Source organism: Sapajus apella, unplaced genomic scaffold (assembly GCF_009761245.1).
Source record: "Sapajus apella isolate SASKATOON/1434 unplaced genomic scaffold, GSC_monkey_1.0 scaffold63, whole genome shotgun sequence".
NCBI lineage: Eukaryota > Metazoa > Chordata > Mammalia > Primates > Cebidae > Sapajus > Sapajus apella.
The window spans coordinates 7308383-7336232 of record NW_022437003.1 but is presented as its reverse complement, the minus strand read 5'-3'; the positions used below and the strand labels follow the sequence as shown (position 1 = coordinate 7336232).

The following is a 27850-nucleotide window of genomic DNA, read 5'->3' as shown; positions in this document are numbered from 1 at the left end:
CGGAGTGCAATGGCGCGATCTCGGCTCACCGCAACCTCCACCTCCTGGGTTCAGGCAATTCTCCTGCCTCAGCCTCCTGAGTAGCTGGGATTACAGGCACGCGCCACCATGCCCAGCTAATTTTTTGTAGTTTTAGTAGAGACGGGGTTTCACCGTGTTGATCAGTATGGTCTCGATCTCTTGACCTCGTGATCCACCCGCCTCGGCCTCCCAAAGTGCTGGGATTACAGGCTTGAGCCACCATGCCCGGCCCAAATTTTGTTGTTTTCAAATCCATTCTCTAAAAAGCCAGAGTGACTCATCAAAAATACGAACTTGACTGTATCACTCTTCTGAAAATTGTATTTCATCAATGAAAGGATGAAATCCAAGTTCTTTAATGCATATGAGCTTCCTTTGTTCATGTGTAACAGATTAATTACTTCCTAACTCAAAGCTTTATTACTCCCCATCAACTTAAAATTAATTTTGCTTTCCTGCATATATCAAGGGCTTTCTTTCTATAGGAGAGGGTACCAGATGGGAAGACAAAGATATTTCATAATAAAGATTCTAGGCCGGGCACGGTGGCTCAAGTCTGTAATCCCTGCACTTTGGAAGGCCAAGGCAGACCAATCACTTGATGTCAGGAGTTCACAACCAGCCTGGCCAACATGGCAAAACCCAATCTCTACTAAAAATACAAAAAACTAGGCAGGCATGGTGGCAAGCACCTATAATTCCAGCTACTCAGGAGGCAGAGGCATAAGAATTCCATGAACCTGGGAGGTAGAGGTTGCAGTGGGCCAAGATCGCGTCACTGCACTCCAGCCTGGGTGACAGAGTGAGACTCAGTCTCAAAAAAGAGAGAAAGAAATGAGGATTCTAAAATCTTACTCATAAGGAAGTATCCAGTAGGAATTACAAACACGAAAAAGGGCTCAGGCGAGGTGTCTAGGTTAGTAACTCAGAGCTGTACATTACAAACATAAAACTGCACATGCATGAATAATGCATTGAAAACAGTGTAATTCCCAGGATACCCATGTTACCATGTATCTGTACTGTGAAATTATGTAATATTATAAAACCATCAGAGCCACTTCGAGATGAATTAAAGATTCAATATGAATCTTCAGTAATTCTTCCAACTTTGAACAGAGAAACAGAGAGAACTCAAAATGAACTCCATGTTTCTGGCTGCCTAGATTAGAATTTTTCATTAGTGATTTGGTAATTTACTATCATTGCAACGGCCACAGCCTTTTCATTAATGACTACGGTCTATCCCCTAAAGAAACATTCCCTGTGACCACTAGCTATCCTGATTTCTATTTGGAGAAAAACAGACAAAGTAGTATTTTACTCTGTACAAAGGTTTGGGAAATATTACCCCATTCTAAGATCTTTCAGCATCTGTATTAGTCAACTTTGAACAAGAAATTTCTGATAAAATGGCAGAGAAAGAGGAGGTCGGCATACATAGCAGACCAGTTAACACATAAGCTATCCTAAGCAAACATAAAGATCTAGCCCCAAACAAGACATTTTTACCTCAAGATAGTTTAGAAAAATTAATATGTATGATAAATTCTCATCTTGAAACATCAAAACAGTTCTTAGAATTAATTAAAATGTTCTACTAAAGTAATAAGCAAAATTACTCCATCAAGCCAAAAACATACCTGGTTTCTCAGACATACAGGACACACACTTATTGTCTTCTGCATTATTAGAAACACAGCATACTGAACACTCCCAAGATCCAACGGGCCTTTTGAATTTATCTCCAAATCCTAAGGTACCAGTGGTCACAGTGCAGCTAGAAGATGAAGCAGTCATAGTCTCAGCACTTTCAGAAACCACTGTCAACGTAAGGACTCGCTTCACACCAGTTCCAGGTTTTGGTGTTTCACAGGCTACACATTTTACCACTTCAGGTTTATTTTGCACTAAACAGGTATCACAATCCCAAGTGCCTATCACTGGTTTAAACTTGTCTCCAAAGCCTATTCCTGATGCAGACAGAGTTGTTTTGCCACTTTTATTTGGTGTTTCAATTCCAGTCTGTTTAGCAGTATCTCTGGGTGACAATTTTGCTGCTTGACAGGCTATGCATTTGTTGTCTGTAACTTTGTTCTGGAGTAGACATGTATCACACTGCCATGATGACCCAGCTTTTAAACTTTCCCCAAAGCCAGTTCCACTCGAAGAAAAGCTACTTATTGCTGGTCTTGTATAAACTACTGGGCTTGTTGTGGTAGGCTGAGCAGCAAGAGAATCTATCTTCGGTGATGCAAAGCCTACAATGAATGAACAAAGGAGAGAGTGCAAAAACAATGTTAGAGAAGCTTTCCAAATCAAAGCATTAATTTGATTATTATTACTGAGAAGACATTCACCTCATTGCACACTTACCTACAATCCAAGATGAACTACTTAAGAGTTGTTTTTCACTTAAGTAATCTTATTTTTCGATCACCTAGTAAGTTACACTTAAACCAGTTAAAATTCTACAAAACATGTTTTGTTTACAGGATGTCACCTTCTCCTTCAAGGAATTTCTAGTTTGATGCTTCTACCAGTACTAATTTACTGATATGTATTATTGCCATCCACACTTTGCTACACTCTGTCTTTGTACACACACAAAATACTCATAGTCCTCTCCCTCCCTCATCCATTTCTTCTTTTAAGTGTTCCTCTAAGTCAAACAGCTTCAATATCATCTTTGAATTTTGTCCAGTCATAATCCACTGCTGTGGTATCCGCTACCTTCATAAGTTATTTCATAATAAAGATTCTAGGCCAGGCACAGTGGCCCTAGCCTGTAATCCCAGCACTTTGGGAGGCCAAGGCAGACCAATCGCTTGATGCCAGGAGTTCAAGACCAGCCTGGCCAACATGGTGAAGTTGGTCAGTAAAACCAGCTAAGCAAGTCTTTGTGTTACCAAAACTGCTGTCATTGAATTCATTCACTCAAGCTGTATTTTACTTATGAGAATGACTTTGTAATTGTTTACTTGGGACCAGTTAACTTTTGTCTTACATACGCCATCTATGATCTGTTTCTCCAGCCTTTACCCGCCAAAGAAAAAGAAAAGACAAGAAGATGTGAAAGGTTATTACAGACTTTCTAGCGATACCACAAACGTCAGTTATTCCCAGTTTAACAATGTACTATATTGCTTATAACTAGTTTAAATCATTAAGATTGGCACAATGTTAACAGTAACCATTTCAAAGCATTAAAGATGTTTCTTGCACTTTTTCAGATCTTCCTCATTTCACTCAAATGAAGATTCTCCCCATACATTTTCTATTTAAGAAGTAAAAGGTAACAGGGGAGGATGGCATCATGAATGCAAAAAGTGTCATCCCAGATACAGAAGACAGACTATACACATTTGATTCTTGCCTACTATTTGGTTAATTCTACTACAAGCATTCTAGAGTTTTGCCATAATTGCACGAAACTGTCTAAGCTACTGGTAAGCTAATGAATTCCTGTAGGTAGTAAACTAATCTGCAAAATGAGAGAGCTGGACCAGAAAAATATAATCCTTCTAAATCCTATTGTAAAAGCCAATCTTATTTTTGGGAAAAAACAAACAAAAACCCTATCCTATTACACATAAACACACCTGCTGGGTAAGTTTCAATTCTTTCTGAGCTATTATACTATTTCACAAACAGTTTTACATTTTTTGACAAAGTCTTGCTCTATTTCCCAGGCTGGAGTGCAGTGGTGCGATCTCGGCTCACTGCAACCTCCGCCTCCCGGGTTCAAGTAATTCTCCTGTATCAGCAACCTGAGTAGCTGGGACTATAGGTGCACGCCAGCATGCCCAGCTAATTTTTTCTATTTTTAATAGAGATGGGTTTTGCCATGTTGGCCAGGCTGGTCTCAAACTCCTGGCCTCAGGTGATCGGCCTGCCTTAGCCTCCCAAAGTGCTGGGATTACAGGTGTGAGCCACCCCACCTGGCCAGTTTTACACTCTTATACTACACATCACAAATGGAATTGTAACCATCCTCTGGTTTCAAACTAAAAACTCACTCTCACCTGAGAACTATTTACCCCCTTTTAAATTATTACCTACTGGTTTTCAAATCTTATTTCAATTCAATTGAGTACTGCTCCCTATGTATATGTTACAATTCAGCAAATGTTTTCCATTTGGCCTTGTTCCATATTTACCAAACTGGGGAATAATTCAAGAAGGCAGTTCAGCCACGTCCAGTGGTTCACGCCTGTAATCCCAGCATTTTAGGAGGCCAAGGCGGATGGCTCACCTGAGGTTGGGAGTTCGAGACCAGCCTGACCAACATGGAGAAATCCCGTCTCTACTAAAAACACAAAAATTAGCTGGGTGTGGTGGTGCTTGCCTGTAATCCCAGCTACTCAGGAGCCTGAGACAGGATAATCGCTCAAACCCAGGAGGCGGAGGTTGTCATCAGCAGAGATCGCACCACTGCACTCTAGCCTGGGCCACAGGAGCGAAATTCCGGCAAAAAAAAAAAAAAAAAGAAAGAAGGCAGCAGCTCAATGCTCTTATAAGAGAAAAACATGTCTATGTGTATCATCAGGTTTACTTACTCTTATTCCTCACTGGCCTGTCTCTATTAATGGAGAATGCATTTTCTCCTCCTATATTTGCCTCTCAGAGATTTCATTTTAGTGTAGAGTCCTTAAATTCCAAGGAAGTAAGGCTTTTAAGATATGTCCAGCAAAAGATTACAGCTGATTACATCTCTATTCAAAAGTAAATCTCCTACCAAACTAGTCATAGATTTTTAAAAGCCTAAAGTATAATACAAACGACATTAAAATGAGATCATGAGTTTGTAATTAAGATTCTTGACTCTCAAAGGCAGCCATTATCTTACCAGGGCTCTTTAGAACATCTAGAACACTTCCTTCTTTCAGGATTTTTGCAGGTCTAAAAGGACCCTCACAATCTTCAGGTGATGTCCTCTTACAACTTGTACTATTCACTGCAGTCACATCTTCAGCTGTAATATTTTTTAATTGTAAAAAAATTATTTCAAATAAAAGCATTGAACTCTTAAATGCATTTTTAAAAATCTTTCAAAGCTACCTTTTAGATTAATTTGTAAAAAGTCACTGCAATTCAATAAACAAATGACTTTACGGGGTTAATTTGCCATTACAAGGAAATAAAAACACTATTACCCATGCTGTATACCTCCCATCCCCAAATAAAAAGGCAAAAAATATAAACTATAACTGTCATCAAATGAATTCACTGATAATCAAAAAAATCAAACTGAAAAACTGGAGAGGGTGTATTTGATTACACAACAATTTACAAAACTAATCAAAAAAAGTAATTTTCAACTGAGAAATTATTTCATTTTTAGAAATTCACACTACTAATATAATCGAAAATATCCTTCAGTTATAACATGGAAAACCCATATGGTAAAATATTCAATAAAGGTCTGGTTACATAAATTATATAACAGTGACATGATGAAATACTTATGCAGCCACAAAAATCATCCTTTTTTCAAAACAGAGTGAGTGTCTTGTTGTCATCAAGGCTGGAGTGTAATGGTGCAATTATAGCTCAATGCAGCCTCCCACCTTAGCCTCCCAAGTAGCACCACTAAGCTACGAACACATGTGCATGCCACCACATCTAGCTAACATGTTTTATTTTTTTGTAGACATGGGGTCTCTCTATGGCTGGCCAGGCTGTTCTCAATCTCCTGGCCTGAAGAGATCCTTCCACCTCAGCCTCCCAAAGCACTGGCATTACTAACTAGCATGAATCACCATGCCTCGCCCACAAAAATCACTCTCAAAAGCACAGTAATGGGTAAAAGCAGGTTCGAAAGTCTAGATTTAGAATGTTTACATCTAAAGAGTAATAATGGCTGTTTGAAGTAAGATGAGTGACTTACTGCTTTGACTTTTTATGCTTTCCAAGCTTACATCCTTATATTTAAAATAAGATCTTTGTTTTCAGTGTGATAATGGTTTTACTGTTATATTTTTAAGGGGAGATTTCTATATACAGATGAAAATTAAGATGTTTGGTAATGCTTCAAAGTGACCTGAAATGTGTATTTCTGTGTGTGATGGGGAGAGGAGGGATGGAACAAAAGAAACGATAAGAAACAAGATGCACCCAGGCACGGTGGCTCACACCTGTAATCCCAGCACTTTGGGAGGCCTAGTTGGGTGAATCATCGGAGGTCAGGAGTTTGTGACCAGCCTTGGCCAACACGGTAAAACACTATCTCTATTAAAAATACAAAAAATTAGCCAGTGTGGTGGCAGGCACCTGTAATCCCAGTTACTTGGGAGGCTGAGGCAGGAGAATTGCTTGAATTAGGGATGCAGAGGTTACAGTGAGCCAAGACTACGCCACAGCACTCCAGCCAGGGGGACAGAGCGAGACTCTATCTCAAAAATATATATGTATAAAAATAATAATAATTCTATGTTTTAATTCTCTGATTATTCATTTCTCGCCCCCCCTCCAACTTTTTTTTTGAGATAGGGTTTTGCTCTGTAACCCAACTGTAGTGTGGTAGTGCAATCAACTCAATGCAGCCTCAATTTCCTAGGCTAAAGCAATCCTCCCACTTCAGCCTCCCAGGTTCACACCACTACCTGGTTATTTCTTTTTCCTTTTTTTTTTTTTTTTTTTTTTTTTTTTTTTTTTTTTTGGGTAGGGATGAATCTTGCTATGCCGCCCAGGATGGTCTTGAACACCTGGCCTCAAGCAATCCTCCCATGTTGGCCTCCCAAAGTGCCGGGTTTACAGGCATGAGCCAGGGCCTCCTTCCTTCAATGATGTTGATTTCTTCAGTTCAGAAATTATGTATCACAATCTGCATGGGCCTGCATAACCTTTATACATAAAAATGTTTGTGAACTCAACAGTAAAAACTAGAAATAAAATCTACTACATTAAAAGTAGACAATCCACAAATTTCTTATAATGAGACTTGCTTTATAACTAACTTGTCATCTTGTTTTGACTAAACAAAGACAATGGATAAATTTGCTACTGTGCCTATCTCTCTCAAAACCAAACTGACACTTCCATTTAGGGAGCGAAGAATCTGTAAAGATCATTAATAAAAAGCACTGTTGAAAGGCTGCTTGCTTTTCAGAGCTTATTTCATCCAAATGAAGGCATGTATAAGAATTACCAAAGGTCAAAGAATTGGAATACTAATCTACTGTATGCAACTGTTTTATGTAAAAATGTAAGAAATTTTTACTTACCTGAACTACTTAACATTGGTTCTAGGGTACTACTAGAACCAGGAAGTTCTGTTGTTTTTGCAACAGGCACACTAAATGTAAATCCAATCTGTAAAGAGAAAGAACATCCTTATACTTAGTTTTCAGTAAGTATCAAATACAGAGCTTATTTTTATCTCAAGTCAAAAAAGATACTTTCATCTATTTTAAGACATATTTATCATATTTCACAATCTCTAAAAGTGAGATTCTTACACTGAATGGCAATGTCACAGTTTAACAGGCGGCATTTTAAATTTCTCAGGCATTTTTTCTATCAAAATAGTATATTAAAAAAATAATGGTGTGTTCCTCATGCCCAGTTCCAGGTTTCTGAATGCCGTTTTCTTTTCCTTCCTTTTTTTGAGGCAGAGTTTTACTTTATTGCCCAGGCTGGAGTGCAATGGCACAATCTCAGCTCACTGCAACCTCCACATCCTGGATTCAAGCAATTCTCCTGCCTCAGCCTGCTTAGTAGCTGGGATTAGAGGTGTGCACCACCATGCCGGGCTAATTTTGTTATACATATATATATATTTTAAGTAGAGACAGAATTTCCTCATGTTGGTCAGGTTGGTCTCAAAATCAGGACCTCAAGTGATCCGCCCGCCTTGGCCTCCCAAAGTGCTGGGATTACAGGTATAAGCCACTGTGCCCAGCCTCAAATGCCATTTTCTAATAAAAAGTATGCGACTTCTGGGACAACTGATGGATTTCAGCACGTGGCAAGGACATTACATTTGATCTGTAACATCTACTTGTGTCAGAAAACAAGAACACAGTAAAAACAGAAAGTGACATATTAAAATAATAAACATCCCAAATCTGGGGCAATCTGAATATTAGGCTATGTATTATTCTTACCTAAAACATTTACTTCTCAATCATGAAGGAAAAAAATGCCCAGAACTTTTCTAGATCAAAGGTAAATCATGAGATATGTTTGAATGCAACATAATTTAGTTGATTAGGTCCTAGTCTTTAATGGGCTCTAGGAAATAAAACAGCAATTAAAGGACAGTCTGAGGATAATGGGGAAATCTCAATACAGACCATGTCGATATCATATCATGTTAAATTTCTTGGGTATGATAGCTGTATTGTGATGATGCAAAGGAATGTCCTTTTTTCTTATGGGATATATGGAGAATCATTAAGAAAATAAAGATGTTTGCATTTTAACTTTGAAATGGTACAGAAGAAAATGAATATGCATACATGTATACATATGGAGTGAAGAATATGATTGTTCAAAAGTTTTATCCACGGAGTATTTTTCAAGTTGGAAGAAAAATAATAGTGTTTCTCACAACCAATGGCATCTTAGATTTGATAAAAGTATAACATGGCTTTGAAATCAATAATATACTATTCCTTGCTTGTTACTTACAGATGATGGAGGTAGTACATCTGCCTCAGTAGATTTTACGATTGGAGATGAAAATCTAAACATGGGACTGCCAGTGCTGCTCGGAGAGGTCATCTGTACCTGGTTTCCCAAAAAGAGTTGCTTAGAAATATAAACTGACAATAAAAGACGTTAAGCAAACTGATTATTCCGAAGACACTAAGTATTTTTTTCCTTTTAAATTAAAAATCACTGAACCGTAAGTGCTATAAAATCTGACTTCCTGTTAGGAGCACACACGACCTCAGAGGTGGGTATTTGGATAAAGAAGTAAAGTGACATCTATAAGAATATGTTCAGAAAAAGTGAAAGGAAAGCAAGCGTTAACATTTCAGGAGCAGGCCAGGCATAGTGGCTCACACCTGTAATCCCAGCACTTTGGGCATGACGGGGGAATTACTTGAGCCCAAGATTTCAAGACCAGCCTGGGTAACACAGCAAGACCTCACCTATAAAAATATATTTTTTTTAATTAGCTGGGTATGGTGGTGCACACTTGCAGTCCCAGCTACTCAGGAGGCTGAGGTGGGAAGATCACTTGAGCCCAGGAGATGGAAGTCGCAGTGAGCTGTGATTACACCACTGCTCTCTAGCCTCAGCAACACAGTGAGACACCATCTCAAAAAAAAGAAGAAAAAAAGAAAAAAAAATTCAGTAGATTAAAAGATGTTAAGTCTACCCGAGAAGTAAAAACATGAAACATGAGTACACTCCTACCCAAAATGTATCTTACTGGAAACATTATTTGGAAACAAAATTATAAGAATCTCCATCTCTATGGTATTGTATAAAAGTTGAGGAATACTCCATTATAATGTATCTAAGATATTTGTACATTTTTTTAAAAAGCAAAACACCATTTCCATTTCTGTTTACTATAAGTTATTAATTTCCATTGTGAAAATTAACCGTTTATAGTAGAGAATTTTTTAAAATAAAGAATTAAGAACGAATGTCACCTATATTTATACAGTGGTTTTGTACCTTGTTTGTTAATGATTGAGACAAACTGATGGGTGATGGAGAGGAAGCTGTGATCCCAGGGGAACTGAAATTAAAGGTAGGCAGTGAAGAACTGGTGATCGGTAGAGAGATTTTCGGTAATACTGGAACTTCCATTTCCTAAAACATAACATATTGTATGATATATTTAATCTTCCACATCATTCTTTTATCTCTACTTATTTTCAGGATGAAGGTAAACAGGAAGAAGTTGACACCATGTAGTGTTAACATTGTGGGTTCTTCAATCAGAAAAACTAAACAAGATTTTTAATCCCAGCTGTGCCACCAACCAGCCATGTGACTTTAGGAACCTAACTGCCTTCTGTACCAACTTCCTAATTGGTAAAATTGAGAAAGAAAAAAATAATTCTTACTCTATACTATAGTTGTCGTATTAATATGAAACATAAAGGTATATATAGTAGTCCTACCTTATCCATGGTTTCAATTTCCACCATTTCCCTGACCCATGGACAACCACAATCCAAAAATATTAAATATAAGATATTGTGAGAGAAAAAGAGACTACATTCATATAACTTTCATTACATTATAATGTTACAATGGCTCTACTTTATTATTGTTGTTGTTAATTTCTGACTGTGCCTAATTATACATTAAACATTATCATAGAGATATATATACAAATCTCCGGTGGACCTGTAAACTACACAGCTGTGAAACAGACACTAAGCGGCCAAATAAAATTAAAAAGCTTCACCTGCTGCCACCATAGGGGAGACAGAATGAGTTCAGAGAAGTTCATTGCCAGCTAATAAAATTTGAAAACTTCTAAAGGATGCAGTTTATGTAAATAAATCCACCTCAATAAAGTTGATCCAAAAGCCCAAAGCAAAATTAAAGACACTTTTAGATAAAACTAAGAATCCATTTCCATAAAACCTGCTTTAACAAGTTCTTTAGGTTGAAAAGAAATGCTACCAATGGAAACTCAAAATTTCAGAAAGAAATGAGTATGTGAGCAAACAAAAACTTTTTTTTCCTCTTAATTTCTTTAAAATATATGTAACTATATAAAGCAAAAAGTACACAGTGAATTTACAGCCTATCCAGAAGTAACACAAGTAAAGCATAAATGCCAAGGAAGACAGGTAGTCAATCTAACTACACAGCTGCAATCTTGTTATTTTTACAGAAAATGGTATGAACGTAACATAATCTGTAAAAAGTTATGGACAGATATAGAAATCCCAAGAGGAGCCACTAAACAATTCAAAAGAGGGAGAGTTAAAATGTCAACAAATAAAATGACTTGTAACCCGAAGACTTTGGGAGGCCAAGGCAGGACAGCTTGAGGCCAAGAGTGCAAGACTAGTCTGGGCAACACAGCAAGATTCTGACTCTACAAAAACTAAAAACAAGCAAAAAACTAGCCAGTGCAGCAGCATGCCTGTAGCCCCAGTACCTGGGAGGCTGAGGTGGGACAATGGCCTGAGCCCAGGAGTTCCAGGCTGTAGTGAGCCATGACAATACCACTGCACTTCATCCTGGGTGACAGCAAGAACCCATCTCAAAAAACAAAATCAAAACCAACAAAAACAGAATTCTAATAATAAACTGTAAATAATTAAATAATATTCCCTTAACCTCAAATGGCAGCTTTCAAAAGGAACAACAGAAAACAATGGATCAATGGCAGCTTCATTCCAACCATATCAAAAATTATATTAACTATAAATGGATTTAGTGTTCCAATTAAAAGACAGAAAATGGATACAAAGGCAAAACTCAGTTATATGCTGTTTACCTGAGATCTACTTTAAATATAAATATGCACAGGCTAAAAGTATATGGATGGAAAAAGATACACCCTGAAACTAAGCATAAGAAGCCTTATTCTAGTAAGAAGAACGGCTATATTAATTCCAAAATAGATTTCAAGACCAAAAATATTTCCAAAGGTTTTTTAAAAAGGACCAATCACTATGGAGCCATAGAACAAATGTAAAGTATATGCTGTCTTGAGGGTCTCAGAATACATGAAACAAAAATTGAGGTTGGGTGTGGTAGCACGTGCCTATAATCTCAGCACTTTGAGAGGCCGAGATGGGATCGCTTGAGTGCAGGAATTCAAGACCTGCTTGGGCAACATGGTGAGACCTTGTCTCTACAAATAATATTAAAAATTGGACAGGTATGGTGGCACGTGCCTGTGGTCCTAGCTACTTGGGAGGCTCAGGTAACCATACCACTGCACTCCAGCCTGGGTGACAGAATGACATCTCATCTCATCTCATCTCATCAGAAAGAAAAAAAGGAAAGAAAGAAAGGAAAGAAAGAAAGAAAGGAAAGAAAGAAAGAAAGAAAGGAAAGAAAGAAAGGAAAGGAAGGAAGGAAGGAAGGAAGGAAGGAAGGAGGGAGGGAGGGAGGGAGGGAGGGAGGGAAGAAAGAGAAAGAAAGAAAAAAGAAAGAAAGAAAAGAAAAGAAAAGAAAAGAAAAGAAAAGAAAAGAAAAGAAAAGAAAAGAAAAGAAAAGAAAGATCTAATACTATCAATCACCTTACTTACTTCTATAGATCACTATACCCAACTACAGAACATATTTTCTTCAAGAATTAAGTAGAGCATATACTGAACTACAAAACAAGTCTCAATATATTTCAAAACACTGAAGTCATAATCTGAATCTTTTTCTAATTATAATGAAATTAACTGAGAAATCAATATCCTCCCCCAAAATATTTGAAAATTCAACACATCTCTAAATAATCCATGGGTCAAATATAAAAATCAAAAGAAATTAGAAAGAAAAACTATAAAAGCAAAATTACAAAGCTTCTAGAAGCAAGCACAGGAAACTATCTTTGCAGCCTGGGGATAGGCACAATTTTCTTAGGACACGAAGAATAAAAATATTAGAAAAAAAAAATCCAGACTTCATATAATTTAGAACATCTGCCAATCAAAGGCATCGTTAAGAAAATAAATAGGCAAGCCAGACTGGTGGGAAAATAAATGTTAAGACATGTATCTGACAAAGTACCCAGGACTAGAATTTATAAAGACCTCCTACAACTCAATAAGAAGACAACCAGCCAGGCGCAGTGGCTCATGCCTGTAATTCCAGAACTTTGGGAGGTCAAGGCAGGTAGATCACCTGAGGTAAGGAGATTGAAACCAGCCTGGCCAACATGGTGAAGCCCGTCTCTACTAAAAATACACACAAAAAATTAGCTGGGCATGTTGGGGCACACCTGTAATCCCAGCTACTTAGGAGACTGAGGCAGGAAAATCATTTGAACCTGGGAGGTGGAGGTTGTGATGAGCCAAGACGGCACCACTGCACTGCAGCCTGGGCAACAAGAAAGAGAGAAAATGTCTCAAAAGAAATAAAAGAAGACAACCCAATTCTTACAAGGGCAAAAGAACTGAACAGGAGGGCCAAGCGTGGTGGCTCACACCTGTAATCCTAGCACTTTAGGAGGCCAAGGCAGGTGGACTGCCTGAGCTCAAGAGTTTGAGACCAGCCTGGCATCACAGTGAAATCTTGTCTCTACTAAAATACAACAAATTAGCTGGCATGGCGGTGTGTGCCTGTAATCCCAGCTACTTGGGAAACTAAGATAGGAGAATCACTTGAACTTGGGAGGCGAAAGTTGCAGGGATCATACCACTGCACTCCAGCCTGGGCGAAAAAGGAAGACTCCATCTTGGCGGGGGGGGGGGGGAGGGGAGAGGAGAAGAACTGAACCGATGCCTCACAAAAAAAGTACACGAATGGCCCATAAGCACATAAAAAAGAACAGAATATTATTAGTCATCAAGGAAATGCAAATGAAAATTACAATGATATACCACCACAAACAAACCAGAATGACTAAAATTTAAAAGATGACTATCAACTATTGGTAAGGACATAAACTAAATAAAATGCTCACACATTGTTGGGAGGGATATAAAATAGCACAAACACTTTGGAAAACAGTATGACACTCCTTAAAAAGTTAAACATATAACCTGGCATCTCTTCTTCCAGGTATTTAACCCAGAGAAATAAATATATTTACAAAAAGACTTGAATAAGAATGTTCATAGCAGCTTTACTCACAACAGCCAGGGACAAAAAAATGTAGTAAGTAACTATATGAAGTTGCAGAACAAGCAAAGCCAAAATATGGTGGAAAAATGAGAACAGTGATTGCTTCTGGGGAGGGAGGTGATGGCGCCTGACTGAGAAGGAAGACAAGTAAAATTTCTAGGGAGACAGAGAAGATATTCAATCTATCGATAGGGGGTTGGATTACATAGGTATAAGCATTTGTCAAATGCATTAAATGGCACCCCTAAGAAGTTAACATTTCACTATATGTAAATTTTGCTGTATTATAAAAAATAACATCAGATCTCATAAATTACAAAAAAAAAAAAAAAAAAAAACAAATATGTAACTCTACTTCATTCTATGTATGCTGAAGTATTTGGGAGCAAAGTGTATTAATGTCTTCAACTATCTTTAAAATGCACCCCAAAAAAAAAAAAAAAAAAAAAGGATGGACATGTAGAATTTTTTTTTTTTTTGATAAAGCAAATATAACATAAAATGTTGGAATCTAACTGCTACTATGTGTATCCACTGCACAGTTCTTTCAACATTTTATCTCTGAAATTTGTCATAATCAACTGGGAGGGGAGGAGCAAACAAAAGATGCATCTGGCTTGTTTTGTTGGGAAGCTTCTCTTCTCTGTCCAACCTCTAGCCTAGAACCCTAACAACATCAACTATATAATCTACCCTCTCAAGCCAACTCCTCAAGCCACACACATGTCCACAATGAATCCTTACATTACTAACCTTGAACCAATTCTATCATTTGATTCCTACTCCCCCAAATTTTGACTTAGTAGATCATAAGTGGATCCCACGAATCTAAGAAAAAAAAGCCAAGAATTCTGCTAACTTGATGCTTAGAGACATCTCAAGTAGAACAAACATTTCACAGTTCACTAATATCCTTACATGGGTTATCTCATGAGGTAGATGCTTATGTTATACATGAAGAAACTGAGGCAGGGAGATATATGGCATAATACCATACAGCCAGCCATTTAGTGACAGACATGAACTCAGTATTTATTATTATAACCATTTTATAGATAATAACTGAGGAGGTACAAAGAGGTTAATTTGACCAAGGCCACTCAGCTAGTAAGTGGCCGGATTGTACATGACAAGAGCAAGCAATTAAGTCTCTCCAGACTCAAGTTTTCTTATATACTGCCACGTGTTTTGTATCAATGAGCTTTTTAACAACAACAACAACAACAAAACCTCATGACTGGTAGCACAGTAAAAGCAAAAGGTCAATATATTTAATGACTACAATCCTTGCACATTGTAGAATCTAAGATAAAGTAAAAGGTAAAGCATACTGCCAAATGGATAATTTTACGTATAGAGTTCTACTAACCTGAATTTAGTGGATCAGAATATATCCATTCTGGTAAACAGAAACACTATCTGAAATTAGCCTAATCTGTTTACACCTCATTAAACCTCTTCCACTTGACTCTTCCAAAGGCCCATGAAAATACACTCCCCATCCTCCTAACAAAAATAATCTTTAATCTTTTTTTTTTTGGAGATGAAATCTCAGTCTGTCGCCCAGGCGGCAGTGCAGTGGTGCGATCTCGACTCACTGCAACCTGCCCCTCCCAGGTTCAAGTGATTCTTGTGCCTCAGCTTCCTGAGTAATTAGGATTACACGCATACCACCATCACACCCAGCTAATTTTTGTATTTTTAGTAGACATGGGGCAGCCAGGCTGGTCTCGAACTCCTGACCTCAGGTGATGCACTGACCTCAGCCTCCCCAAAGTGCTAGGATTACAGGTGTGAGCCACTGTAACCAGTCTTTTTTTAATCTTTTACCAAAAATTCCCACTAATTATAACAAAGAAACGATCCATGGTCTGAACATATCTGACATCTGAAACAAAAAAGCAGCACTGCATTTAAAATAACTATAGAAGTGGATATCTAAAACTATTCTATATAGATACAAAACACACGGTGGGGCTGGTCTCGGTTGCTCATGCCCTTCATCCCAGCCGTTTGGGAGGCCTAACGGGTGGATCTCTTGAGGTCAGGAGTTTGAGACCAGCCTGGTCAACAGGGTGAAACTCTATCTCTAATTAAAAAAAAAAAAAGAAAGAAAAAATTAGCCGGGTGTGGTGGTGTGCACCCGTAATCCCAGCTACTCAAGAGGATGAGGCAGGAGAATCACTTGAACTGAGAGGTGGAGGTTGCAGTGAGCCGAGATTATACCATTGCACTCCATCCTGGCCAACAAGAGGGAAACTCTGTCTCAAAATAAAATAAAATAAAACACAAGGTGGACAGAAAGTTTGGGGCAGACATCGCATTACTACCTCTTTCTTCAGAAATGTGTACATTATACCTTCAGGGTGGAACAGAGCCAGTGATGGGAAAGACTGGGTGAAGAATCCTGTGACACAAAATTGGCAGTTGGCCAGAATGAAGATGGGGGCCTAAAAAAGGGAGGAGGTGATACAGACATGGGTGAAGGGGAGGGTTTTTTTTGTTTTTGTTTTTTTGAAAAAAGACAAAGTCTCCTAGGGTGATCCTCCCACTTCAGCCTCACTGGCAGCTGGGACCACAGGTGCTTATCACCACATCTGGTTAATTTTTGTATTTTTTGATACACGTGGGGTTTTGCCATGTTGCCCAGGCTGATCTCAAGCTTCTGGGCTCAACTGATCCTCCCAACTGGGCTGGCACCAGGTTTCTGAAGAAAGAAATGCTTTATTGAGAGTCAACCAACATAGAGACAAGAGTCCAGCTCAAACCTGTCTTCCCCAAAATTGGCCTTATGGCAGTATGTTTATTAGGAAAGGTTTAAGGGGTAGATTCTAGAATTAGCAGGTGGAAGGAAAGAGGAGGTGTCATAAGTCCCTGGGTATGCACAGTTGTATCTTTATGGGTCACGTGCAAATTCTGGGGAAGTTAGAATGAAACAGGTCGAAATTTGGGCTGTGATGTCAGCAAGCTCATTCTGCAGACTCTAGTTGGTCGTATTAGTTCTAGCCAATTTCAGCTACCTTTATCTCACAAATGGAGAGAGTTTTAGCAAGCTGTTTCTTTTCTTATCTGCCATCTTGTAAGTTCAAGAATATTTCTTAGCCATTGATTTAACTCTTTGGAGCATGGATTCACCTTCACCTTCAGTTTTTAAAGATAAAGTTCCGAGATCTTAAACTGAAGCTCAGGTTATCAATTTTAGCTGTCTTGCAGATACATGTTTGGGGTGACTTTGCTGCACTGAACAGTTTGTTTTATTAATTAACTTTTGCTCTTACTGTCCTACATACTAAAAATTATCTTCAGGCTGGGCACAGTGGCTCACACCTGTAATCCTAGCACTTTGGGAGGCAAGGTGGGTGGGGATCACTTGAGGCCAGGAGTTCGAGACTAGCCTGGCCACAAAAGCCTGCCTCTACTTAAAAAAAAAAAAAAAAAATAGCTGGCCATGGTGGTGTGTGCCTATAATCCCAGCTACTTGGGAGGCTGAGACAAGAGAATCACTTGAGCCCAGGAGGTGGAGGTTGCCGTGAGCCAAGATCACACACTCCATCCTGGGTGACACAGTTAGACCCTGTCTCAAAAAAACAAAACAAAACAAAACAAAACCTGGTGCCATAGAATTGGCTTCTGTGTTCATCACGCAGTAAGCCCTTTTGTTGGGTAAGAGAAATGAGCAAAATCTATACAATGCATCATCTGGCAAACAAAGTCAAGCTATACTTTCCTCATACAGAGATAAACTTTACAAAACAGACCACAGATTTTACCAGGAAATGTAAAAACTTGTCAAAAAAAATAAATAAATAAGCTCATGCTATATGAATCAGATACTGTCAGGTTGCTGCACATGTAGTTGCAGTTTTGCATTATGGAAATTTGCCATTTGATAACTGGAATACATTCTTAAATAAATGTGGTTATAATATACATCACTTTAATACACGTTTCCTTATGTTTTTTGGCTGATGACTTATTACTTGCTGTTTATTTTATATTTATTTTAGACTGTGGAAATGATGTTAGACAAAAAGCAAATTCGAGCAATTTTCTTATTCAAGTTCAAAACGAGTTGTAAAGCAGCCAAGAAAACTTGCCAACATCAGCAAGGCATTTGGCCCAGGAACTGCCAACAAATGTACTGTGCAGTGGTGGTTCAAGAAGTTTTGCAAAGGAGGCTGGGCATGGTGGCTCACCCCTGTAATACGAGCACTTTGAGAGGCTGAGGCAAGAGGATCACTTGAGGTCAGGAGTTCGAGACCAGCCTGGCCAACATGATGAAACCCTGTCTCCACTAAAAACACAAAAAATTAGCCAGGCCTATGGCACATGCCTGTAATCACAGTTACTCACGAGGCTGAGGCAGGAAAAAAGCCTGAAGGCAGGAGGTGGAGGTTGCAGCGAATGATATCATGCTACTGCACTCCAGCCTGGGTGACAAAGCAAGACTCTGTCTCAAAACAAAACACCCAAAGAAGCGAAAAACAAAAGAAAAAAAGTTTTGCAAAGGAGACAAGAGCCTTGAAGAAGAGGAGTGTAATAATGGCCAGCCACTGCAAATTGACAACAGTCAGTTAAGAGCAATCATCAAAGCTGATCCTCTGACTTAAACTACACAAGAAGTTGCCAAAGAACTCAACATTAGCCATTCTATGATCATTCAGCATTTGAAGGAAATTGGAAAGGTAAAAAAGCTCAACAAGTGGGTATCTCGTGAGCTGAATGAAAATTAAAAAAAAATTGTTGTTTTGAAGTGTCGTCTTCCCTTATTCTATGCAACAACAACTAACCATTTCTCGGATTGTGACATGGAATAAAAAGTGGATTTTACATGATAACCAGTGACAACCAGCTCAGTGGTTGAACTGAGAAACAGCTTCAAAGCGCCGCCCAAACCAAACTTGCACCAGGAAAAAGGCCATGATCACTTTCTGGTGGTCTGCTGCTGGTCTAATCCACTACAGCTTTCAGAATCTTGGCAAAACCACTACCTCTGAGAAGTCTTCTCCGCAAATCAATGAGATGCACCAAAAACTGAAGTGCCTGCAGCTGGCACTGGTCAACAGAAAGGGACCAATTCTTCTCCACAGGCCCGACCACACATCGTGCAAGCAACACTTCAGAAGTTGAAGGAACTGGGCTACAAAGTTTTGCTTCGTCAATCTGCCATATTCACCTCATCTCTCGCCAACTGACTACCACTTCTTCAAGTATCTTGAAAACTTTTTGCAGCAGAATGCAGAAAATGCTTTCCAAGAGCTCATCAAATCCCAAAGCACAGATTTTTGCACTACAGGAATAAGCAAATTTATTTCTTGTTGGCAAAAATGTGTTGATTGTAATGGTTCCTGTTTTGACTAATAAAGATGTGTTTGAGCCTAGTTATAACGACTTAAAATTCATGGTCCAAAACTGCAATTACTTTTGTGCCAACCTAATAAATTCCTTATTTCCACAAGGTAAGACAATCCATTTCTTTCATTTTTTTTTTCTTTGAGACAGAGTCTCGTGCTGTCACCAGGGTGGAGTGCAGTGGCACAATCTCAGCTCACTGCAACCTCCTCCTCCCAGGTTCAAGCCATTCTCCTGCCTCAGCCTTCTGAGTTAGCTGGGATTACAGGTGCATGCCACCACACTTGGCTAATTTTTGTATTTTTAGTAGAGAAGGGTTTCACCATGTTGGCTGGGATGGTCTCGATCTCCTGACCTCATGATCTACCTGCCTTGATCTCCCAAAGTGCTGGGATTACAAGTGTGAGCCACCACCATGTAGGGCCGACAACCCATTTCTTATATATAATTAATAAAGAGCTTTAATGATAAAAGAAAATTAGTTTGCTACAAAACCTACAAAATTTATATACTGTTTATATGATCAATGGCATTCAAAATATTTCCTTTCCAGATAATAGTATACATTAAAGTACATTCCCGCCCTTCACAATACTACAGTAGATGAGAAACAGAGCCTAAGAGAAAGACAAAGCCTTCAGACCAGTAATTGAGCCACGTCTACCAACATAACCCCAAATCTCATGACAGGTCTATTTATATGGCAGAAAGTGAAAACTGCCAAGGAAATCATGATTCTGGTGAGCTATACATGCCTGCTAACTAGGAAAAGAAAAGCAGAGATAAAAAGAAAGCAAGACATCCCATGCCAATCCTGCAGAGCAAAATCCCAGCAGACATGAAGAAAACTAAGACATCCAACAACTTCAACCAAAACATGATTTTGTTTCTGTCAACATAAATAGAAAAAGCATGTTTAAAAAGCAAAAAATATACTCTTAAAACTCATAGGTCAATGAGGGAGTCACTGGTGAAATTTTTATTGGAAACAAATGACAAACACAAGGACTACGTAGCAAAACTATGCTTAAGCTAGGCTGAAATGCATTTAAAATAAAACTAAAATGAGATTTGTGTTCAACTCAAAGTAGTCAGAAAAAAGAGGAATCTATAGACAAAAGGTTAATTTAACCAATCTTATGTCTGTCCCTATCTTTTCCAAACATTTATGTCAGAATATATAAAGAACTCTTTCTAATAAATTACATATACATATACATACATATTTCTTAATATGCATAATATACACACACACACACACACACACACACACACATATATATATATATATATATATATATATATATATATATATATAACCCCATAGGAAAAAATGGATCAAGAGAAAACTCAAATGTCCAAAAATACACAAAAAGACGCCCCCATCAACCTAGTGAACAAGGAAATACAAAGTAAAACTCCAACAGCGTACCACCTCACGTCCATAATACTGGCAAAATTCAAAAAGCAGGCCAGGCGTGGTGGCTCACACCTATATTTCCAGCACTTTGGGAGGCCAAGGAGGGCAGATCATGAGGTCAGGAGATGGAGACCATCCTGGCCAACCTGGTGAAACCTCATCTCTACTAAAATACAAAAAACTAGCCAGGCATGGTGGTGAGCACCTGTAGTCCCAGCTACTCGGGAGGTTGAGGCAGGGGAATTGCATGAATCCAGGAGGCATGATTGCAGTGAGCCAACATCACACCATTGCACTCAGCCTGGCAACAGAGCAAGACTCCATCTCAAAAAAAAAAAAAAAACTCAAAACTAACAAAATCAAATACTGGTAAAGAAAAAGATCTACCTATTGTCAGGTGCTGGAAACGTTAAACTGCAAAACTATCTTGAAGGGAAAGCATAGCAACATCTAATACAGTGATAGGTGTGGATCATCCCCTACAATTCAACAATTCCATTCCTAGGTAAATACTCTAGAGAGAAAATATTGCAAGTGTGCGGACAGAAAAGTGCATATTCACTTTAATGCGTATTAAAATCTACCAAAATGTATCCTGATGGCAGAATGGATTATGGTAAATCTTCAAACTCAATAAATATGTAAGCAGTGATAAAAATTTACAGTCACCTTTCACAATACAACACCAAAAAAAGAAAAGAAAAAGGCAAGTAAGAAGAATACAGGCAGGGCACAGTGGCTCAAGCCTGTATTCCCAGCATTTCACAAGGCCGAGGCAGATGGATCACTTGACATCAGGAGGTCAACCTAGCCTGGCCAAAGTGGTGAAATCCCATCTCTACTAAAAATACAAAAATTAACCAGCCGTGGTGGCACACCTCTATAGTCCCAGCCACTTGAGTGGCTGAGGCATAAGAATCGCTTTGAACCCAGGAGGCAAAGGTTGCAGTAAGCTGAGATTGTGCCACTGCACTCCAGCCTCAGTGACAGAGCGATACTGTTATCTCAAAAAAGGAATACAAACAGTATTAATCCTACTTATGAATTTATTTATGCAAGTTTTACAAACACAAAACTATACAGTAATACCAAGGGTCAAATAATTTCAATTGCAATTCCTCTATTTGAAAAAGTATGGGTAGTTTTGTTTTGTTCTATGATACCCATAAAATTTAAGGTACTAGGTTAGATTTTCAGCATAAATTTTGAAAGGACTGTTTCCAGGGCAGATTAATTTTGCTCTGGGTCTCCTCAAACCCCACCCCTACAGCTCTCCCCTTACCACCACCACACCAACGCTTTTTAAATAAACCTGAAGAGTATATGAGTGTACAACCCTACCTCTTCCTCTGGAGCTTTAGAAGCAACAAAGCGTGTTCTTTCTCGTCTCATCTTGCCACCTCCACCACCTACTCCAGAAGATAAACCATTGGCTGCAGGCAAACTGAAATTTGGATATGAAAAGCCACTGGCAAATAAAAAAAAAAATTAAAACAATTGATATATTATTCTTGTCCATAACTTATTAACTAAATACCTAAAAACTGGAACTGCTAACAAGAAAATATACAACAAAATGTGATTCTAAAATCTTAGATTTCTTTGTACAAAGTTTCTATTCATTGATCTTAATCTCCAAAAAGTACATGTAAGTCAAATATAGACCTTACAAATTAAATATAAAGCGGTACAGCTGTATAAGAAATGATAGTACCTTTCTCGTTGTTCTCTATTTTGTCCTGATGTCGTATTTTTTTCATATCCAGTCTGCAGGGGAAATACACACATATTTATTTGTTTGCTTATGTGTTATAATGTTCTTAGTACCACCTTGCTTCCCATTAATTTTAATATTTAGAATCAGGAATTTGATGGCTTTTTAGTTAATGAGTCCTACAATTTGAAATTATGCCCTGCCTTCTGAATGGTAACCAAGAGTTACGGTGAAATTATACCAAAAAATGACAGTGAGCACAACCATTATTTTAACAAAATGGTAGTACAGACAATATGCTCACTAACCTAACACAAAATTAGTTCTACTTATCCCTCTTTTTGTCCTGTTAATTGTACAAGCAAATATGCAAAGGTATTTGTTTCGAAATGACACTCTGCAACTTAAAAGTACAAATACGTCCACTGAAAGAAATCAAGACTCCTCAGAAAAATGGCTGATTACAGGGCTGGGGCAGGAAATGTATGTGATGAGTCTGAATTACCTTATAATATGAAAAATCAATTAAGTGCCCAAAAAGATACAGGCAAGAATCATCAATAATGCTAACACTCGTGGCTGAAAAGAATATAATGGCAAAGTTTCCTTTCCACAAGATACTTATTCATTACAAAAGGTAAAATAGTAATTTTACAGTGGAGAATCCTCACAGACACCACTTTATTTAATAACCACACTGCCAGGAATGGGACAAACTAGTAGCCTGTGCCTTCTGAACACTGAGAACAGCTCAGCACACTTCTTCGATGGTTTTCACTGCCAAAGAACATAACTGAAATCTAATCATGAGGAGACATCAGATAATAATAAAACTGCAGAACATTAACTAGCTTCTATACTTCAAATTGCCAATGTTGTGAAACACAAAACAAGAACAAAAAAACAAAAGAATTGTTGTAGGCTAATGAAGACAAAGAGACATGATAACTAAATGCAAGACATGATGTTAGAATTTTTTCTTTTGGGCCAACTGACAACATGTAAATAAAATCTGTAGATTACAGTGCTGTGCCAGTTAGGTTTCTGGGTTTTAATCACTGTTACGCATTATGTAAGGAAATCCCTTGTTTATAAGAATACAGAAAAAAGATAAAACAAATGTAGTAAAATGCGAAGTTCTTAAAATTTTTCCTACAAATCTGTAAAAATACAAATTATGTTCAAAAAAAAATTTTTTTTTTTTGAGTCAGGGTCTCACTCTGTCACCCAGGCTAGAATTCAGAGGTGCAATCATAGTTCACTTCAGCCTCCAACTCTTGGGCTCTCATGTGATTCTCCTGCCTTAGCCTCTCGCCTTGCTAGGATTACAGACTCACACCACCATGTCTGGCTAGTTTTTTTTCTTCTAGAGACAAGGTCTCACTATGGTGCCTGGGCTGGTCTTAAACTCCTGGCCTCAAGTGATCCTTCTGCCTCAGCCTCTCAAAGCACTGGGATTACAGGCATGAGCCACCAGGACCACCCTACGTTCAAAATATTTTTCAAAATTTTAATGTTAACTTAAAAGTATGGAGGGAGATAAAACAAACATGACAAAATGTTAATGACTGCTGAATCAACATAAAGTACATGGGCAATCACTGTACTACCCTAAGATTCAAGGTTTTCAAGAAATTGAGTTGCTAGAAATGAGATTAAATTTAAGCAAAGACATAAACAGTAAGGTGTTAAATAAATAAAATAAACACAAGTTAAATGACATAAAAAAAAAAAACAAACCCAGGTTATGGGACATTTAATAAGACAATCTGCCTGGTCTCTTCAAAAATCTATGTATCCAGCAATTCCATTACTAGGTTTAAACCCAAGAGAAATAAAAACATGTCCACAAAAAAACACTTATACACAAATGTTGATAGAAGCATTATTGATGATAGCCAAAAAGTAAAAACAATCCCAATGTCCCTCAACTGATTAATGGATAAAATAAAATCTAGTATATGCATATAGTGAAATATCTACAAAACCTAGTATATCCATACAGTGAAATATCATTAAGCCATAAAAAGGAAAGAAATGGGCCGGATACAGTGGCTCAGGCCTGTAATCCCAGCACTTTGGGGAGGCCAAGGAGGGTGGATCAGAAGGTCAGGAGTTCAAGACCAGCCTGGACAAAATGGTGAAACCCTGTCTCTACTAAAATGCAAAAAAATGAGCCAGGCATGGTAGTAGACACCTGTAATCCCAGCTACTAAGAAGGCTGAGGCAGAAGAATTGCTTGAACCCAGGAGGCGGGGATTACAGTGAGCCAAGACCATGCCACAGCACTCCAGCCTGGGCAACAAAGGAAGACTCTGTCTTCAAAAGAAACAAAGAAAGAAAGAAAGAAAGAATTGATACAAATACAACGTGAATGAACCTTGAAAACATTATGCTAAGTGACTACTAATGGTTATGGGTATGAGATTTTTGAAGGGTGGGACTGATAGCAATACAAATCTTCTAAAATTTACAATTATGATGGCTGAACAGTTGAACCACCACCACTTCATTTATAAAGTGTTTTCTAAACATGCTAAAACCACTGAATTGAAAACTTTAAATAGGAGAATTGTATGATACGTGAATTATCTCAAGAAACAGAAACCAATGTGGCCAAGGTGAGGGTTTGAGGACTGGAAAAACAAAACCAAAAGCAGTATCTGAACCTCACTTGGGTCCTGGTTCAAAAAAGCAGCTCTGAAAAACCATTTGAATATGGACTAGATATTAGATAATTTTGAGAAATTAGTATTAATTTTCGTAGATGGGATAATATAGGAGAAAGCACTTAGGGGACGCATGTCAAAGTACTTAGGGTTCAAAAGATAATGTCTGAAATTTACTTTCAGATAGTTCAACAACACCACAAACAAGAAACAGGCTACTCAGGAGGCTGAGGCAGGAGAATCACTTGAACCTGGGAGGTAGAAGTTGCAGTAGGCTGACACCATGCCATTGTACTCCAGCCTGGGCGACAGAGGCTCTGTCTCAAAAAAAAGATTTGATCAAGGTGACAACTATTTTAAAAGCATACCAATTCATAATCATCACTAACTCACAACTTTTATACGTTACATAGTTGCTAGAATACAATAGTAGAGTACCTATATTTTACATTATTTAGTCCCATTCATTCTAATCAATATTCAAAGACTGGTGGAAATATACATATACTCACACTGCACTTTTTATCTATTCTTTGATTAGTCTTCCTGAATTCACCAGTTGGAGTCAGAGAGGGTTTAAAATAAACACTTCGATTTGTTGCTATGGAAACTGGCTTTGGGGTCATAAGTCTCTGAACAGGAGGATACTGAGAATCCACCTTACAGGTAAACAGAAATCAAAGACAAACATTTATTTTCACATAAACCAATGATTCATATCTAAATTTTGACAATAGCTAATGTGACCTAAAGACCATGAGTGCTTCCTAAAGAAATATACAGTAGATACAAACAAACAACAGGAAAATCTGGTAAGTGGAGCCAAAGGTTTCTATCTATCTATACGTCTATGCACATAAATATACACAAATAATTCTAAAATGGCTTCATGGATACACTATATTTCATTCCAGACTTAATCACTTTTCACACATGCACGTATACAAAACTATATTCAAAACAGCACTACAAATTTAAGCTTTTACAGAGTTAATTTTATTTTGACTTTTTTAGAATTTTTTTTTTTCAGAGACAAACTCTTGCTCTGTCGCCCAGACCACAGCTGACTGAAGCCTAGGCCTCCCTGGGCTGGGTGTATCCCCTCACCTCAGCCTCCCGAGTAGCTGAGAATACAGGGGTGCATCATCAAGCCTGGGTAATTGTTTTTGGTATTTTTTGTAGAGACAGTGTCTCGCCATGTTGCCCAGGCTGGTCTTGAACTCCTGGGCTCAAGCAATCTGCCTGCCTCAACCTCCCAAAGTGCTGCGATTACAGACATGAGGCACCTCGCCTGGCTTTTTTTTTTTTTTTTTTCCCATTTTTTATGGAAATGAGATCTTACCATGTTGCCCAGGCTGCTCTCAAACTTCTGGGCTCAAGCAATCCCCCCACTTCAGCCTCCCAAAGTGCTGGGATTACAGTATGAGCCACTGCACCTGACTCAGGGTGAATTTTAAATACATTAACTAAAATTTACTTTTGTCACATTTTCCCCGAATTACTAGGTATTTTAAAACCAGCTATGGGCCAGGCATGGTAGCTCATGCCTGTAATCCCAGCACTTTGGGAGGCTGAGGCAGGTGGATCATTTGAAGTCAGGAGTTCGAGACCAGCCTGGCCAATATGGTGAAACCCGTCTCTGCTAAAAATGTAAAAATTAGCCAGGCATGGTGGTATGCGCCTGTAATCCCGGCTACTCGGGAGGCTGAGACAAGAGAATTGTCTGAACCAGGGAAGAGAAGGTTTCAGTGAGCTGAGAATGTGCCACTGTAGTCTGGCCTGGGAGAGAGAATGAGACTCAGTCTCCAAAAAAAAAAAGAAAGGAAAAAAAAAAAAACACCCAGCTATGAGAATATTTAAATTCCCAAAAATGTGAGCAAATCCCTCTCCAAGTTGATTTTCCCCATTGTTATTTAAATACCAAACCAAAAATCTTACAATCTAAGTCTAAATGGTAAATAACTGTTAAGACTTCCAAACTGGAAAAGGAACTCATTTTATTATATTAGTACACAAGTATTTTGTTAACAACAGTCCTTTGCTACACTGAAACATAGTAAAAATCCTGTTGGTATAAAACCACTACACAGCCAAAAGCTTCTAACTCTGTCCAAAGACTGTAATCCTAAGAAGAGTCCTTTCATTCAGCAGCAGCTGTGAACAACGTTGGTTTCCAGGGCAAAGCCTCTGTATAGTTACTAACTCTTCCCTGAAACCTCCTTGCAAATGTGACCTTACAACTCAATAAGAGAGTCTATTTTGTAGACTGTTCTGATAACATCTGTGAAACATGAGCTATGACACTGTATTTTGGTGTTTTATTTCTTAGCATCCATTAATAAACTTTTATGGATACTATACTCAACCACTAGTAAAACTCTTATTGATAAGAACTTACGATGTAATTTTTAAATTTCACCTCTTTTTATAAAATAATCTGATATAAATGAGGGGTTGAGAAAAGCTAACGGCTTAAATTAATCCCATCATAGAAGCTAATAATAGATTCCTTCTTGCCTAATTACAAATGTCTAGGTAATTCTAAAAATTGAGAAGCAACACTCTTCCAAAAAAAAGTTCAATTTTAGCTTTCTTTGCGTAAGAATTTCAGTAGATAATTATAATCTACCAATATCTCAAATATAGTCCCTGAAATTAATTCATGAAATTATAATTTAAATACTGTTGAGGAACTTGGTATTACAAAACATGCTTTCATAAATAAGAATCCAAGAGTCAGCTTTCCCTGAAGGATCCTTAACTAGCTATAAATAAACTAACAAAAGATACCTCTTTAACCCAAACTATCAAACATTATATCTTTTTCCCACAGTTGCCTCCAAAGTTAATTTTAAGCAAACAGAATATATCGAAAGGGCAGCAAGCTGTAATGATCAATTTTTTTATTAGTTCCACTATCTTGGAACAGTATTTTTTTTGTTTGGCTGATGAGATGTG

At 38.1% G+C, this 27850-nt stretch overlaps 1 protein-coding gene across 3 annotated transcripts in view; it reads right to left on the bottom strand.

Annotated features, from left to right (window-relative positions):
* The window catches only part of NUP153 (nucleoporin 153), an 80093-nt gene that overhangs the window by 18908 nt on the left and 33335 nt on the right, over nucleotides 1-27850 (bottom strand). For 2 of the 3 annotated variants that reach the window (XM_032247648.1, XM_032247649.1), the window contains exons 9-16: nucleotides 25405-25551; nucleotides 22224-22276; nucleotides 21851-21977; nucleotides 9658-9795; nucleotides 8656-8754; nucleotides 7248-7335; nucleotides 4871-4996; nucleotides 1665-2282 (exon numbers count right to left, since the gene is read on the bottom strand). In XM_032247648.1, the coding sequence (XP_032103539.1) occupies nucleotides 1665-2282; nucleotides 4871-4996; nucleotides 7248-7335; nucleotides 8656-8754; nucleotides 9658-9795; nucleotides 21851-21977; nucleotides 22224-22276; nucleotides 25405-25551 (1396 nt within the window). The remainder of the gene's footprint in view (nucleotides 1-1664; nucleotides 2283-4870; nucleotides 4997-7247; nucleotides 7336-8655; nucleotides 8755-9657; nucleotides 9796-21850; nucleotides 21978-22223; nucleotides 22277-25404; nucleotides 25552-27850) is intronic. The other variant, XM_032247650.1, reaches the window with a different exon arrangement.